General features: G+C 37.2%; 1 protein-coding gene across 1 annotated transcript in view; it reads left to right on the top strand.

Moving 5' to 3' along the window:
* The first annotated feature begins 1,405 nt into the window (after window positions 1-1,405).
* Window positions 1,406-17,096, top strand: part of LOC145781365 (ATP-dependent RNA helicase A-like) — a 38,701-nt gene continuing 23,010 nt past the window's right edge. The window contains exons 1-3 of the mRNA XM_082593150.1: window positions 1,406-1,540; window positions 9,776-9,916; window positions 10,694-10,806. Of these exons, the coding sequence (XP_082449276.1) occupies window positions 1,430-1,540; window positions 9,776-9,916; window positions 10,694-10,806 (365 nt within the window). The 5' untranslated portion in view covers window positions 1,406-1,429. The remainder of the gene's footprint in view (window positions 1,541-9,775; window positions 9,917-10,693; window positions 10,807-17,096) is intronic.

The raw sequence follows: 17,096 nt of genomic DNA, 5'->3' as shown, positions 1-17,096 counted from the left end.
GACCAATTTTTTTGAAACTTTACAGGAATCTTATACAGGTATAACCTCACCACCAAAAAAAAGGTAGGCTCTGTGAAACCAAGTTTTAAAAATCATGGGGCGGCTGTCACACCCTAGCGTCAGCGCTAATTTCTAGCGCTATTTTAGCCAGGGTCTCACAAAACGGAAGCATTTCAACCAAGTTTAGGCTAACAATAGCTATAAATAAAGAGCAGGTATTATGTTTTGATACTGTATTGTAATTAGCTGCTTAGCTTATTAGTTATTTTCTTGTAGAAACACAAGCATTTCAAAACGTTTGTCTGACAATCTGCTGCGTTTGGGACGCATAATGTCCTTTCCAAGTGAAAACATGCATACCACAGCAGCGCTGGATGGTGTTGTATTTCAAAAACAAGTCTTGAAAACGTTTACTCGGATAGGTAGCCTATCACTGTTCCAAGCGTGCTGTGATGGCATATATATATATATGATATATATACATTTTTAACGAGGTTCATTGCACCAGCATCGCTCTTTTCAGGGGCATAGAACAAATAAAGTATTTTCAACCTCCGCAATGACATTCATTGATGTTTCACTTTCTTTCACTGATCCCTCGTTCTCAATAGCGTACTGCTTATGATATGAGTGATCAACATTTGGCGAACTTCGTCCGCTTGTATTCCAGGTGACTATTCCAACCAACGCGAAAGCTGGTAATTCGGATGAGTTGCGCTGGCCAGAATACATTTTGAAACAAGATTTTCCATGAAAACAAAAAATGACACATAGCGCGTGACGCTAGCCTCAGCGTCAACAAAAAGTTGACGCCGTCAACGTACAACACTGGTAAAAAGCAAAGATTTGTAAAAAGCGATTGTTTCAGTATATACGTCTTTAGTTTGTATCGGTTATTTTATTGTCATGTTCATTATGATGTCATATTCATATTCCCTTACGCTGACCCGGAACTGAAGTTTGACTGTGACGTAACGAAAGTGAGACCATGCGGAAAAAAGATCAAACGTAGCTTTCTCTCACTAGGAATTGCCAGCATGTGGCAGTTGCTATAGCAACAACAATGCAGTGAGTATTACATTTTTTTCAACGCAGCGTTTTTGCGGAATTGCTTTGTTCTGTCGGAAACCTAGCGAGAGACATAGCGTAAAGCAAGAAGTTGCGCTGCAGTTGGTTGGATAATTCAGCATTTAACAAAAACGGAAATAGCCTAATTGTAACGAACACTTCACAAGTGTCATGAAAACGAGAGTGGGCGAAACATATTTTGCCCACCCGGCCCACCCTATTTCGACGCCTATGCATATGTATATATACTGTATAACACATTCATTCACACAGGTGTGTAGATGCAGGCATTCTACTTCAGTAAATAACAATACAATCATTATCATACAGGGTTAAATGTAGAGTTGTGGCAAACACAATTATGTCAGAGATAAAAACATTTCTGTATGCATGGCTGGGAAAGAAAAAGCTAACTCCATCTTATGATATCCAGCCTAGTGGTTCTAAAGCTCGACCTAAGTTTATGTGTGAGGTGAGAAGCTGGTTTTTATAATATATATTATATTCTAGTCTAGCTGGACATAGGTAACTATGATCGACTACATTGAACTTCAGGGTAAGAAAACATGACATTCTGACATAGTGACGCAAGACAATTGTTTGCGGCCCACCTGTTGCAAGAGACATCTTATTGTGAGACGATTTCATGCAAATCCTACTAGGGTTGATGTGGGTATTTGCGACCATCGAAGTAATTACGTCCACTTCATAAGTTTGTAAATATTTTGCAATTGAAAACAATTTGACAAAAAAAAATTTAACAGTTTATTTATCAATAATTTTATCACAAGTTGTGTAAGTTTTGTCTTCTTATGCTAACTATATATATGACTTGTTTTTTAGTTTTCAAATTACGTTTTAAAAAAAAACTCCGTTTTTTATAAAAATAAAATTAATATGGCATCCTGATTCCTGACTTTTAAGCTTCATAAAAAGAAATATATCAAGAAGAAATGGTTTTATCAGGGTCCACATTTTGTTGCTGTTATTGCATTATTTATTGCATGTTTTTTTATGGATTGTTTTATTATGCATATCACGCAAAATTATTTCATCAGAATGACAGCCATGTTTGGATGCATTTTGGAATTAAAATAGCTATCACAAAATGCGCTATTGTAATTTTAATGCACACAACAATACCATCAAATTATGACATGTGTCACGTTTCTTTCCATCTCTTACCAGGAAAGAGACTTGGAAAGGATTAATGACATAGTTTAATGGGATATCACCGAAAAGCAGTCAATTAACTGTCGAATAGTTCGGAATGGCCCGTTTCGGCGAGTCCGATTCGGCGAGTTTAATTCGGCTAGTCCGATTCGGCGAGTGCCCTATTCGGCGAGAGCCCTTTTCGGCGAGTTCCTTATTCGGCGTTTTTTTGAATTTTTTTTTTTAAATATCGGGTATCGTAGCCTAATTATTATTGCCGTTATAGGGGTTGGGGGTTAGGGTCTTATTCAACGTTTAGCGACGTTAAAACGATGTAAAAGCGGCAATAATAATTAGGCTACGGTACCCAATAATTTAAAAAAAAATTCAAAAAACGCCGAATTGGGAACTCGCCGAAAAGGGCTCTCGCCGAATAGCCCACTCGCCGAATCGGACTAGCCGAATTGGACTCGCCGAATCGGACTCGCCGAATAGTAGCAGACCCGAATAGTTCGCTAGTGAAATGATATATGAAGATACTTGAAGGACTCCAACGAATAGCTCAACACTTCCAGCAAATAATAATCTAAGTAACAATAAACACAAACAGCAATAAATTCCAACGCTTATAATTCTTAATCGACTTCGTGATTCACTCACAGCTTTTCATATGATTCTAATTTCAATTCTTGAAAATCATATTTATAAACTTAAACACTTACTCTTTCATTAGGAAGATATCTTTATACTGTTAAGCATGTAATAATTGGGTTGTATTGTATTGTTGTGTGTATTAAAATTAGGGTCTGCTACTATTCGGTGAGTTCCTAACCTCTAACCCCTCAACCTAAAACGGCAATGATAATTAGGCTACGGTACCCGATAATTAAAAAAAAAATGAAAAAATCACCGAATAGACTAGACTAACTGAATCGCACTCACCGAAACGGACCATTCCGTTAAAATTACATTAGCACATTTTGTGATTGCTGTTTTAATTCCAAAATGCATCCAAACACGACTGTCATTCTGTCAGAATAATTATGCGCGATCTGCCTAATTGTAATAAAACAATCTATAAAAATAGTGTTAAATAATGCAATGACAGCAACAACACATGGACTCTGATAAAAGTATTTTTTGTTGACATATTTATTTATTTTTTAAATTTTTTATTTTTTTATTTTTATATCTTTTTTTTTTTTTTTTTTTTTAATTTTACTTTTATAAAAAAACAGAGTTTTTTTACGGCAGTTTATTTGACCGGCATGACATTTTTTTTTTCACCTTCCCTTTCAAAGCAAAAGACAAGAGGAGAACAAATAAAAAAAGTACATATATAATATAACTTCTAAATTCAACAGTCTCCTTCAACTGAATCATTGGTGTGTGCGGTGTTTATCAGGCTGGTATTCCCAAGGATAAGAGTTTGATACTATCCGGAAGCGCTTCCTTTTAAACTAAATTGCCTGCTAAAAAACACTGCCTAAAAGTAAACTGAACATTGATGAAACCATTTTTTAAAGAAGTATTGTAACTTTTTACAGCCACCAAACTAACGTAAGAGCCAAAATGTAATGCATCGTTTGGCAAACAACATGGTCACATTCTCTTATGACAAACGAAAACTTACCCAGAGAAATTCTGAAATTCCAGCAAATTAAAAAAAACTCTAACTTTATTGTAACTCATATTGATTCCACTGATTCAGTTGGAAAAAAATTGTATATGCTTTTTTTCATTTGTTCTCTCGTCTTTTGCTTTGAAAGAGAAGGTGAAAGAAATAATAACTTACGTCATGCCGGTCAAATGGTGGTTTAGATTAAAAGACTGGTGCGGTCAAGTAGCCACTGCCGTTTTTTAAAAACGTAATTTGAAAAGCAAAAAATAATCACATGGCCTAGTTAGCATAAAAAGATTAAACTTACACAAGTTGTGATACCATTATTGATAAATAAACTTTTAATTTTTTTCTGTCAAATTATTTTCAATTACAAAGTTTTTAAAGTGAATGCATTTACCTCGGTGGTCACGAATACGCACATCGACTCTAGAGTCTATAATCTGTTGAGTATGTCTTGCTCTTGCCTTGTGTACTGTATAATATATACTTTTGTTTACTAATGTTTAATTCCCATCATAAATTTTTCACTGGATACTTGCTGTATTACAAGAAGTTATCTAACATATCGCTCACCTAGAACCAAACTATGTTATGTCCAATTTTTGCAAAAATCACTTTTTCAACTTTTCTTGGGTTTTGGACATAGCTCTATCTGATGGCATGCTCAGATTTCTTTTATGTCAATTATTTTAGCTTTTAGCCTATGTTAAGTCCTGCAGAAATTTCAAATTTTTCAAACAGAACTGTGCTATGTCCTTCCCTGGACTTAACATAATGTCAACCTATTAACTGTGTCTGGACATAACATAGTATGTTGGACTTAAACTAGTTGCTACTTTTGACTGATTGAAAATGCTGGACATAATACATGTTGTGAAAAGGTGATCTTCTGGTTGATGTATTGATGGTAAACTCTCAGCACATTTTTGACATTGTGTCACTCAGGGATGACACAGGCTGTGTAAGGCTGGTTGCTATGGGTCATTTAAAACTAATCCTACCATAGTGGCAATCACTGATTTTAGCCAAGTTGTTGACTTCAAAAAATTTGTGAATGATTCACCACAATACTCACATATCATTCGAGGCTCAACTTTTGATTCTGGGGTTCACGTCTTTTAGGCGCAGACAGTTAAGCGCCGGTCAAATAGGTGCGCACACTGTGGCATCAGGATATTTGGGTCTGCTACTATTCGGTGAGTCCGATTCGGTGAGAGCCTTTTTCGGTGAGAGCCTTTTTCGGTGAGAGCCCTATTCGGTGATTTTTTTGAATTTTTTTTTGAAAATTATCGGGTACCGTAGCCTAATTAAAACTCTTAACCCCAAACCCCCTAACCCGAAAACCCAAACCCCCCAAAAAAAACCAAAAAACCCCAAACCCCCAAAAAACCCCAACCCCCCAAAAAAACCCAAACCCCCAAAAAACCCCAAACCCCCAAAAAACCCCAAAACCCCAAAAAACCCCAAAACCCCAACCCCCCATAACCCCAAAAAAACCAAAAAACCCCAAAACCCTCCAAAAACCCCAAACCCAAAAACCCCAAAACCGCAAACCCCAACCCTCAAACCCCCAAAAAATCCCAACCCCAAAAACCTCCAACCCCAAAAACCCCCAACCCCCTAACCCCAAACACCCCAAAACCGCAAACCCCAACCCCCAAAAACCCCCAACCCCAAAAACCCTCAACCCCAAACCCCAAAAAAATCCCAACCTCAAAAACCCCCAACCCCAAAACCCCCCCAACCCCCTAACCCCAAAAACCCCCAACCCCAAAAACTCCCAACCCCAAAAACCCCCTAACCCCTATCCCCTAACCCTATAACGGCAGTGATAATTAGGCTACGGCGCGCAATAATTTAAAAAAAAAAACTCACCGAATAGGGCTCTCACCGAAAAAGGCTCTCACCGAATCGGACTCACCGAATCGGGCCATTCCGGGATATTTAGGTGCACAGCACTGTGGCGTCCACTCATTTAGGTGCTATTCCTAGTAAAGTCTGCAGATTGTATCAGCTCAGGTTTGGCAAAACCTAGTCGGAGTTTTGACGGAAAACTAAGTTATTCACTCAAGCCTACCACCCGCTTGAATATAGCCTACGGTATATTTTTTACTAAAGCATTGCCAGATACAGCAGCTTCACTCACTCAAGCCATGACTAACCACAAATAAATGCACGCGCATTAACAAAACAACATATTTTTTTTCAATATAACATTTTGTGTGAAAAGCATTGCCCTACCTGCCAAGCTGATACAATCTGCAGACTTTACTAAGAATAGCATGTAAATGAACGGGTGCCACAGTGCTCCGCACCTAAATATCCTGACGCCAGTGTTGCCGCCTATTTGACCAACGGTCCAACGCCTAACTGTCTGCGCCTAAAAGACTTGCTCACTGATTCTGACGGTGAAAAAATACTGTGGACCAAGATTATGCAATTAAAGTTTTGCTAAGTAAATCCAGTCAAGCTATACTTCAAGTACAAATATTCAGAGTCGTCTTTCAGTGAGATAGACTTCATAAAATCAAGTCGACAGAGCAGCAGACGACTTGCAACTGAATTTTCATTGCCGTTAGTTATGGAACTACCCAAATGTTACAAATCACAGCTGGCAGTAAAAAAGGACAAAAAAGCCGATTTGATGAAATTATGCAAAAATACCTCATTCCTCCACACCACCACCACTTTTATGCAGACATTCCAGAAGTAGCTCAACAGTGAACACCAATGCTAGTTTTGCTTTTGTTTCAGCTGGACTCATCTTGACTACAGTACTCTTAAAAAGAACTGTTGAAAATTCTGACATACTAAGTATCAATTTTGCTGATATTTATATCAATTTTGCTGATCGGCCACCCCCACTAGTGGGGAACAAACCGACGATGGATTATGATGATGATCAGGTTGCAGAGTTATTATCTTTCCTTGTAATTTCATTATGTTGTTTGTTCGTTCTGTAGATACTGTTAGAAATTAGCATAGAGATTTTATTTAACCATTCCTTGAATTCTAGTTTCATGAATGCATCACTGGTTTGTGACAATGATTAAGGTTGTCAGATCAACTAATTTAGTAAACACAGTATTGTTTAATAACTTACAGTGTTATGATTGGGATGTTTTTTAATGTCCAGATGTTAATTTAGTTGAGCTGTTGGAGATTATTTCAAAGTCTGATGAAAGTTGGTGATTAGGCAGCTAAATTTGATATTCAGAAATCTCAGTTATGGTTCTATCTAACAAACGTGATTGCGGCATTGAGCAATAAATCTTTCAGCTATTTACTAGCTAGGTTTTTTGTGGAGGCCATGTATCAAAAGTCCAAATAAGACCTGGCACATTTTATAGCACTATTGCAGAAGATGTGTAAGAGTATGGCAAAGAAACAAGTGAACATAATTAGAGCTCGACCGATATATCGGTCAGCCGATATGTATCGGCCGATATCAGGTGTAGCCGATATATCGTATCGGTTATTTTTCGCCGATAAACATCGGCTAGCAAGAGCACACTCAAAACCAGCCATACATGCCTTTAGAAGAAACACAAGTTGCTCAAACGTGCTTGCATAGCACAAACAATTGCTGTGAGAATATAATTTCCCGCCCATTCTAGTGCGCGCATCTAGAAAATGTTAATGCTGTATCCCTTAGCTTCCATTCAAGCAGGAAAAATTTCGAGTTTTACGTTGCTTCAACGATTGATGACATTTAATCAGTGTAACAAAGGTGAATTTTTCGCTAAGAATCGATGGGAGTGCGGGTGTACTTCTACACTAACCACGCACAGCTTATTTCAAGTCTTACGTCACAATGACTGGCTTTGATCTCCGAGTGATATTGATAAGACAAGATTCGTTACAAAATTAGATTATACGAGTAGGCTATCGCAGCAAGATGCAGCAAAATTTGTCAAGTTTTGGTATTACAGTAAGAAAGAAAAGGTCCAGGAAAAATTAACTTTCGTTCACATGACATGCAAAAATAAACCCAAAGAAAAAATCCTAGTGAAACTTTGCACAGAAGAAAATTGTAGCGTCATTGTAGAAGTTGCAAAAATAAGAAAAAAATCCTGGTGAAACTTTGCACAGAAGAAAATAGTAGCGTCATTGTAGAAGTTGCAAAAATAAACCCAAAGAAAAAAGCCTAGTGAAACTTTGCACAGAAGAAAATAGTAGCGTCATTGTAGAAGTTTTCCGATTTGTGCCCAGAGCATTGTGACGCAAGAAGCCACACGACCTCTTTCGGTGGAAGTTATGCGGCGTAATTAAGCAAGCAACCACCTGCGCCGAGTCCCGGGCGGGTGGGCCGCGCCCGCCGGACATTTCAGGAATTAAAAAAAAAATTAATTCAATTTTAAGTCCAAAAATTTCTGTAACCATCTGCCACCTTCTAATACTAGCCTACTTACCTTATTCGCAAGGTTTTGTCGCCATATGATAGGCCCTACTAGACCTACTAATTAAGCGATTAGTTTTCGTCAATTATTGCCATGTTACATTCATGCAACGTTAATCAACGTTGATTCGCCGTTAAACGAGCAAAAGTGTCCAGCCGCGCGGTTTGTCTCCACTCTGCCACTCGTAAGCCCAGTGCTATAAATCAAGTAAATTGCGCAAACCTGTGAGGAACTTCATTCGCAGCAAAAGTCTGACCGCAATTTCCACTGCTGTTACATCGTTTTAACATCGCCAGATGTTAAATCGGTTTAAAAACTCTAGCATTGTTCTTCAAAGGAGTAATTTTCTCTCAAACGACGTCATCAATTAACTCTGCTGCTAAAATGCTCTATTTTGTCGTCTCAACCATCACAGTTGCGTCTGTTACGTCACTGATATTAAACTGTGCACTACTGCACAGTGCACACGTGTTGGTTTGGCCGGATGAAACAGTTGGTTGTCATTAGTTGCAATTCAGCTCCTTCGTTATATAACTGTTCTAATTGTAGATTCAATGTAAGCTCGGTTCAATAGCGCAGTTTATCGCTAGATATTTGCAATTTATAGTAGTAGGAACTAGGAAGCCTAGATCTTGGACCTAGGTGGTAGGAAAACAACAGTGGAGTTCTACATTATTATTGGTGATCACGACGTGACGTGACAGTATGTGTTCGCCCGCCCAGCTATTTTGAAAACTCGGCGCCTATGACAGCAACCAATGCATAAACTTTCTTGGACTGGTTTGTTGCTTAATAACCTTGTTGGTAACAAATTTTTTGTAGTTGATAAATATCGGCCGATATATATCGGTATCGGCCTAAAAATTTCATAAATATCGGTATCGGTATCGGCCTGAAAAAGTGATATCGGTCGAGCTCTAAACATAATATCACACAAGTGAAAAGATTGTGTAGGACCAAAACAGAAAATCATGGTTCTACACTGTAAAAAAGTTTACAACTGCTACCTGGATGCTTCCATCTCAATTTATAGCTCCATCTAAAATTGTTTCAATGTAAAAACAGTGGTTACAATACTTCAATCGATTTTATAAATATGCTATGTCCGTTATTTTATGAAATTACCAGTTAGAATTTTCAAAACCAAACAATGTTAAGTCCGTCCGATACATAAAAAAAAACACTATATTGCTCACCCTAGTGGTTAAAAAGTATCATAAATGATGCCCAACAACCAGCAAGATATTACTAGTCACACTGGTATAAAATATTGCATATAAATATCGGGAGATAATTTACAAAAACCCAATTCAAAATCTATTTTCCTGTTTTTCTCAAAACTTGAAAAATGGACATAACATAGTTCGGTTCTAGGTGAGCGATATATTTGAAACAAAAAACCCAAGCTACGCACTTACACAAATGCAACATTATTAACACATTCTATTTATGTGTGTACTGTGTACAGTATTATCTTGTGTACTGTGTAGCATATGATTTTTTCCTTTGAATATTCTGTTTGGTGATTTAGGTTCGAGTAAATGGAATTCCCTACGTTGGCATTGGAAATTCGACCAACAAAAAAGATGCTCAGACCAATGCAGCATATGACTTCGCGAATTATCTTGTTCGAGCGGGTGAACTATCTGCTGCTGAATTGCCTTCCAAAGTGGTAAGATATATATACGGTACTAGATTTTAGGTTTGATTAAATCTTTATTCTCGGACCGAGAAAGCTTCTTGCAGAGCTTAATCCTGGCAGTTTTGCATACTTGTGGACATGTGGAGGCTTTGAATCACTGACGCAGGCCCGGTCACCGAGATTGACAGAGTGAAGTTTCTGATTGTTGAAGTCTTGTAGCCGGGGAATTATTCCATCCATTAGATGCCGCTGAATGGAGAGCAGTCCTTAATGTGCGTTGCTCAAGCGCACGCCCTGAAAGTCGAACCAGCGCCGCTTGATCTTGAACTTTCTTCGTTCCAGAAGTGACGCGCTAACCAATTGAGCTATCAGGGCGGAGCTATTCATACTGAAAATGTATATACTTGTTGTAAATGTATGTTTCATACAAACAAAACAGACAAAATCATGTTTCCTACAAAGCACATAATAATATGTTTCTGCTAATGACCTTAACTGCAGAAATATTTTGTGTTTCTCTGCTTATAATTGATTTTCAAAATATGTTATTTCGTTTTTGTGTTTATATGCTAACTGAAATGTAGCCTACTGTGCTATTGGTTGTTGATTTTTTTTTTGAACATATGCCACACTCTATGTCACTTTGTAATAAAGATATAGCCTATATATTTTATCTGCTGTTTGTTAGAAAGAGAAACATCTTGTTGCTTGAATTTTACATTGTATATAGATTTGTAGGAATAAGTGTTAGAATACGTACTCAGATTTTCACTTGTGTCATATAAACCTTTACATGTTGTATTTCAGCCAATGAGTTTTCAGTCGCAAACTGTTGCAGTGGACAGTGGCAGTACCGATCAACTCCCCTCCGGTCTTGTGCCACCTCATGTTCTGCTCAAGTCTGAGTCTGATGCTTCCAAGTTTGTATTTCATGTGGTTTTTATGATATTGGTAATGCTAATCAGGTATATATATAATATTAGGGTGGGTCAAAATTTGGACTTTTTCTCCGATTTCATTGCTACAAACTTTCTTTCTTGCGAATAGTCATAAAACGACATTCCTAAAAGTTTAAGCTTGATCGGACATTGTCTTCATTTCTAATAATCGCGATTTATAAAGGTACCTGAAGCGATTTTTTTAAGGCTTGAAAATGCATTGTTTTTAATAGACAGTTGTTTTCACGAGATTTGAAAACGTCATAACTTACTTAATTATTATTGTAAAAAGATGATTTATGGGTCAACAGATTCAATACAATTAGGAGAATTCATTGTGTACTGACTCCGAAAAATGATGACGTCATCAATGACGTCATTAAACAGTAATTTGCAAATAGCGATAAAACTGATAATCCTACATGCTTCATCTTTAAGTTATTTGATAATGAATTGATGTACTTCCAAACAAAAACATCATGCTGGTACTTGATGACGTCATATACATTATTAAAATGAAACTGTTAAGATAGCATCAAGAACAGGTGGCAAGATTTTTGTTTGCGTAGATCACTACAGTGTTGTTCAAACACCTGGAAATCAGTATTTAACTGCTGACAGTCCAATATCAGGAACAGCTGAAGATATTACAAATGCTCTCATGGACTGTATCAAGAAATATAATATGGTACATTGTGTCAAAGTAGTTGGGTGTGATTTCGTGAATGCAAACACTGGATTTAAATCAGGTGTGATAACTGGACTGGAACAACGCCTTGGTCATCGTGTGAGTTGGTTTATATGCATGCTGCAGCCAATGAGTTACCCCTTCGACACGTCTTCACTACATTAGATGGACCTACCACTGGTGACACACCATTTAAAGGGCCAATAGGGAAGCTTCTAAGTAGTCTAGTAGAGTTGAATTTGAAGAAGTCAACCCTTATTTGTGCCTGTGAAGAATGAAGATGGGGCCAGGAAATCGTTTGCTACCTAACCGGAGCACATAGTAAAAGATCTATCGACTGATCAAAGGTATCTGTACGAGATTACCAATGTCTTTAGGAATGACTATGTTTCATCTAAACTGATGTACGCAAAGATTGGTCCGTTAAATTATTCCTGGTGGCTAACTTTCGATTCACGTTGCTACAAACCATATAATAGCCTACATCAGTGATCACAAATTGCCAAGTGACATTGCAGAAAACTTGAAAATAATTGTTGCGCATATAGTCATTCAATATGCCCCATGTTGGTTCAATATAAAATGTGAACCATTGTACAAAGACGGAGCAAAGCATATCCTTAAATCATTGCAGTGCTGTTCACTTTTGCCTGATAAAATTCGAGACATTGCGTTGAAATATGTTAAAAAGAATGCCAATTTTGCACACCTGGAAAGGCAGTGTGGAACAAATCTTTGAAGAGTAATATTGTTATTTAAAATCAAGCAAATCATAACTAACTGATAACGATCCATTATATCTATCACAAACATATTTTCCAATATTTTCCAGAAGCCATCATACTGAAATGTAATTTAATAGTGTATATGACGTCATCAATTACATCATCAAGTAGGGCTACCATGTGTCCTCTTTTAGGAGGATTTGTCCTCTTTTTTCGTAAAAAATGAATTGTCCTCCGAGGACACTTGAAAATGCTCAAATGTCCTCTTTTTTGCATAGCCATCATTTTCAACAAGGTTTTATTTTTGTGTGACCTTGGCAAAAGCTAAATAAGGCTAAAAAAGGAAAAGTATGTTACCGTTACCTGGGGATACTTTGAACGATTTTCGTCTTTTTTATATCGTAAAATTTTAAACTCTGAACCAACCAACCTGATTTTGCAATATATAATATTAGGGGCTACATATACCCCTATTGACATGTGCAAGCAATGTTAAAAAATTTTTGCAGAAGTTACCTTTTTTTGAAATTATGTGGTGTTCAAAGTTTCACGAGATTTTGGGGTTACTTTGAACGGGCACTAAATTTCTTTCTGTGTTCAATATTTTTTTGTGTATCACACTGCTTTGAACAGAAAATGGTATTTTAAACACACAAGTCAACGAATATGTACACACAACAGTCAGTTTATGACATTTAACCTTATCTGGGGGGTATTTGAGACAAGGGGAAGGATTCCTCCAAATAGTGTTCAAGATTTATTGTCTCCATTCTTTTTCAAGGTCAGGGAATCGGAACAGGCCACGATTGTTAACAGGAATAGCCTCAAAGTTATGTTTCAAAACGTCTTTCCATTCATAATCGATTTCATCTTTGAACGTTGGCCAATTCCATCCTACGTTTTTGCAATTCCTTGGTATGGATGGTTGGTTTTTGAATCTTTATCCTCGGACTGACAAAGCCTTGAAGGTTATTCCTGGTAGTTTTGCATATCTGTTGATCTAGACGCAGGGCCGGTTACCGAGATTGGCAGAGTGAAGTTTTCCGATTGTTGAAGTCTTGTTGCCAGGGAATTATTTGTCATTTTGTTCATCAGAAACTTGCTCCAACTTCCAGATCATTTTCATCGCAGTTGGATGGACTTGCATCACTCATTATCACTTCATCATCTTCATTTCTTGCCTCACTTGCAATAGAAGCCTCATCTCTTGGCACACATTTTTTCTTACTGCTTGGAACACTTACTTCTGGATCACGTACATCTTCATTGCGAATGCTTTTACCCGGTTCTACAGCCATTTTTCTTGTTCAAAAATACCGTTCAAAGTAACCCCATCAGTAAAATAAAAGCTTAGCTCGCCAGAAAACCCTGATTTTCGTAAAAAATAAGAATAATACAAAAAAATCCGTTTAGATCTAAGATCTTGATGATATTTCCAACATCTGGTTAAAAAACTGAGCTGAAATACCATCAATCGGCTGAGAACCAGATAGAAGTTAGAACACAACACTTGATCATGGCGTTTTGCTAGAATCACTCATTTATGAAATTGTGCACTGGAGCGTGAAGTAAATTAAGTCTCGAACCAAATTTCCAGACCTAATCGAAAGTAATTTTACCATGGACTAAGAAAAAGTGACTTATAACCCGAAATTCCGCTTTATTAGGGGGTTATTAACAAAACTATTACCCTGTCAACTAATTTTGGGGAACTGTTCAAAGTTTACCCCGGTTTCAAAGTATCCTCATTTTACGGTACCACAAAGGAAAAGTATGTTTTCTGTGAGCTGTGGCAGAAGTAGGCTATGCTTGTTTAAGAAAAGTGTTTATTGACTTTGAGGTTGACAATACATTGCTTGCTGTGGATATGGTGAATACATTTATTTCTGTGGCAAACGAAGGGGTCTGCTACTATTCGGCTAGTCCGATTCGGAGAGTTCCCTATTCGGAGACAGCCTTTTTCGGAGAGTTCCCTATTCAGAGATTTTTTTTATTTTATTTTTTTTATTTTTAGTAATTATTATTAATTATTATCAATTTTGAAAATTAATTATTTAAAAATTATAGGTTTACTCTAAACTGCCACTTAGGTTTTAACTTCATCTTTTATGGCAAACGCTATTTGCCAACTGTCTTTTTTTAGTTGATACGTTTTCGCTGAGACTTTATCTCATTAACCCCTATTGTTAATCATGAAAACTATTGTTTTGATGTAAAACACATATTTTGAACGAACCCAGACAACAAAATTGGTCATTTTTACATTGATTCGAACGTCTGCAGACGTTGAATCAATGTAAAAATGACGAATTTTGCCGTCTGGGAAGGCACTCAAAGGTAAACACTGGATAAAATGCAAGAATGCAAAAGAAACGATATTGTGGAATAACATACAAAATTCTCTAAATAAACAGAATAATCCCATACATCTCTCTGTTATCATTTTTAATGTAAAAATTCCTTTTGTGGTCCCTTTGTCTGGAACAAATAAAAACTGTGCTGTTGAAATTTCCGATTGTAGTTTTGGTCTCAATCTCATCATCATGATTCGAAGTAAGATGTTTGATAGGTGATTCACAAGGCTAATTGTTCTGTGGAGTGAGCATTCTGTTGCTCCGGTTTTCTTTGGTAAAGTTATGAATATGAAACGTACCATATCACCAGGGTCTTTCCGGTGTCATAAATATGATTTAAGATCTCAGTGGTTAGGTCTAAACCTCGCTCATCTAAAGCTTCGATAATTTCAACTATAAAAGAAACGATATTGTGGAATATCCTAGTATGCAGGCCTGGATTAACCATTGTGCTAGGGTGTGCTAAAGCACAGGGGCCCCGCAGACACAGGGCCCCACTTTTCCTAAAAATTAAATAAATAAAATAACAAATTTTTTCAGAAAAAAATTTTCAAGAAAAAAAAATTAAGAAAAGTGGGGCCCCTCTGTCTAAAAAAAGTAACACATTTATCAATATATCTCCCCCTTCACGTGATATAAAAATATGGTTCTTGTATTTTTTCTTTGGCAACACCGCAGCAAATAATTGCAATTCTGAATCTGAAGTTTAACCCTGAATGAGACACAGAGACGTAACAGTGTTTTGTTGCATTATGTCTTTTTGCGTCACAATTCGGCATAATGTACTTGGGCTTGAGAGTGACAGCTTTTCGGGTAGACGATGTAGTGGGAAGTCAATGCTAGATAGCCTACACAGAGAACAAGAATAAGATAGAGCCGCAGAGGTAGAGAGAGAGAGGTGAGGGACGAGGGCAGAGATACCGCCACCGCCCACCGGCTAATCTGAGCCTTCTCAGCATAGAGTGTGATAAACTGCAACTTCTCAATTTTGATGCTATCCTTACAGACTTTGAAGCTAGAAAAAAGTCGTTCGACTGAATTTCTTGTTAGTTTTCTAAATCCTATTGGTAGTTAGTAGTGAATGTAAGAGCAGTTTAGAATACAAATTCAGAATAACCTTTTATTGCAATTTGCAGTGTAGTGTGCAGTACTAACAGTGGTCCCTTGCTACAATGTTTTCCCTTGCACGGTTTCCTTGATTTAATGTGTGTGATTTTGCATCCATTATAACGTAAACATTGTTGACTTAATTTGCACATGCTTATTTAATCATCGATCATGTGCTACTTCAAAGTTATCTAACTTACCTAAGCAAGGCTCGGTTTCCTCTGCAAGCGAAACCAGCTTACTTCCATTACGCTCCACGTAAGATGGTAAGGGCCCCCATAAAATTCATTAGCACAGGGGCCCCATTTGACCTTAATCCGGGCCTGCTAGTATGCGTATCCTAGTCAGCTAAAGTTCTCTTCTACACGATTTCAACCTTTAGCAATGTTAAAACGATGTAGAAACGGCAATTTCTGCTGGTCGGAATAACTAGTCTACGGTATTTCAACGTTTAGCGACGTTAAAACGATAGGCCACACATTTGGATATCTGTTACTACAATGTAAAAATGAACTGTTAGGCTAACTTGGTTCTTGGAACAAATTTGTACTGGTCGGGATAACTAGGCTACGGTACCCGATAATTTCCTTTCAATCCAAGCTGTAGGCCACACATTTGTTGATCCAAACTACCGGTAATCATTTTAACTTTCAAAAGTACTAACTTATAGACATAAACATGATTTTTTTTTTGTAACATATTTTTTTATTTTCCCTTCATATCTTACATTTTTCTGAAGGTGTTGCGGCCGTGCCAAATTTCTTTCAACTCAATCACTTACTTTGGTCACAAGCACGTTTTAACGTTTGCGTTTTGTCGCTTCTACCTTTTACTCGACCTTTGCTTTGTTGACGTGTATTGTTTTTGATATGATGGTCACAAATAAAACCAACTCAACTGAACTGACATGACGAATTTTCATTCAATTGTTCAAACATTTTATTTCTATTTTCTCTGCACGATTTCAACGTTTAGCGACGTTGAAGCGATGTAAAAACGGCAATGATAAATAGGCTACGATACCCGATAATTTTCTATTTTTTTCTGCACGTTTTCAACGTTTAGCGATGTTAAAACGGCAATGATAATTAGGCTACGGTACCCGATAATTTTTAAAAAAAATTTCAAAAAATCTCCGAATAGGGAACTCTCCGAAAAAGGCTGTCTCCGAATAGGGAACTCTCCGAATCGGACTCGCCGAAACGGGCCATTCCGCAAACAAAGGCAGTGTTACTCGATGACCATGTTAGATGTATTTTTATTGTTCGACTCTTGTGTTGCCAATTGGATGAATAGACCACTAATTTCATTTTTCGAGTTCACATCCTTTCATTGGATGCTTATTGCTTATGCTGTCTTACACCAAAGAATAGGAAAATGCTTTTCAGCGGTGTGTAG

Source organism: Aplidium turbinatum, chromosome 12 (assembly GCF_918807975.1).
Source record: "Aplidium turbinatum chromosome 12, kaAplTurb1.1, whole genome shotgun sequence".
Taxonomy (NCBI): domain Eukaryota; kingdom Metazoa; phylum Chordata; class Ascidiacea; order Aplousobranchia; family Polyclinidae; genus Aplidium; species Aplidium turbinatum.
The sequence above is the reverse complement of the archived record's forward strand: the minus strand, read 5'-3'. Positions and strand labels throughout refer to the sequence as shown.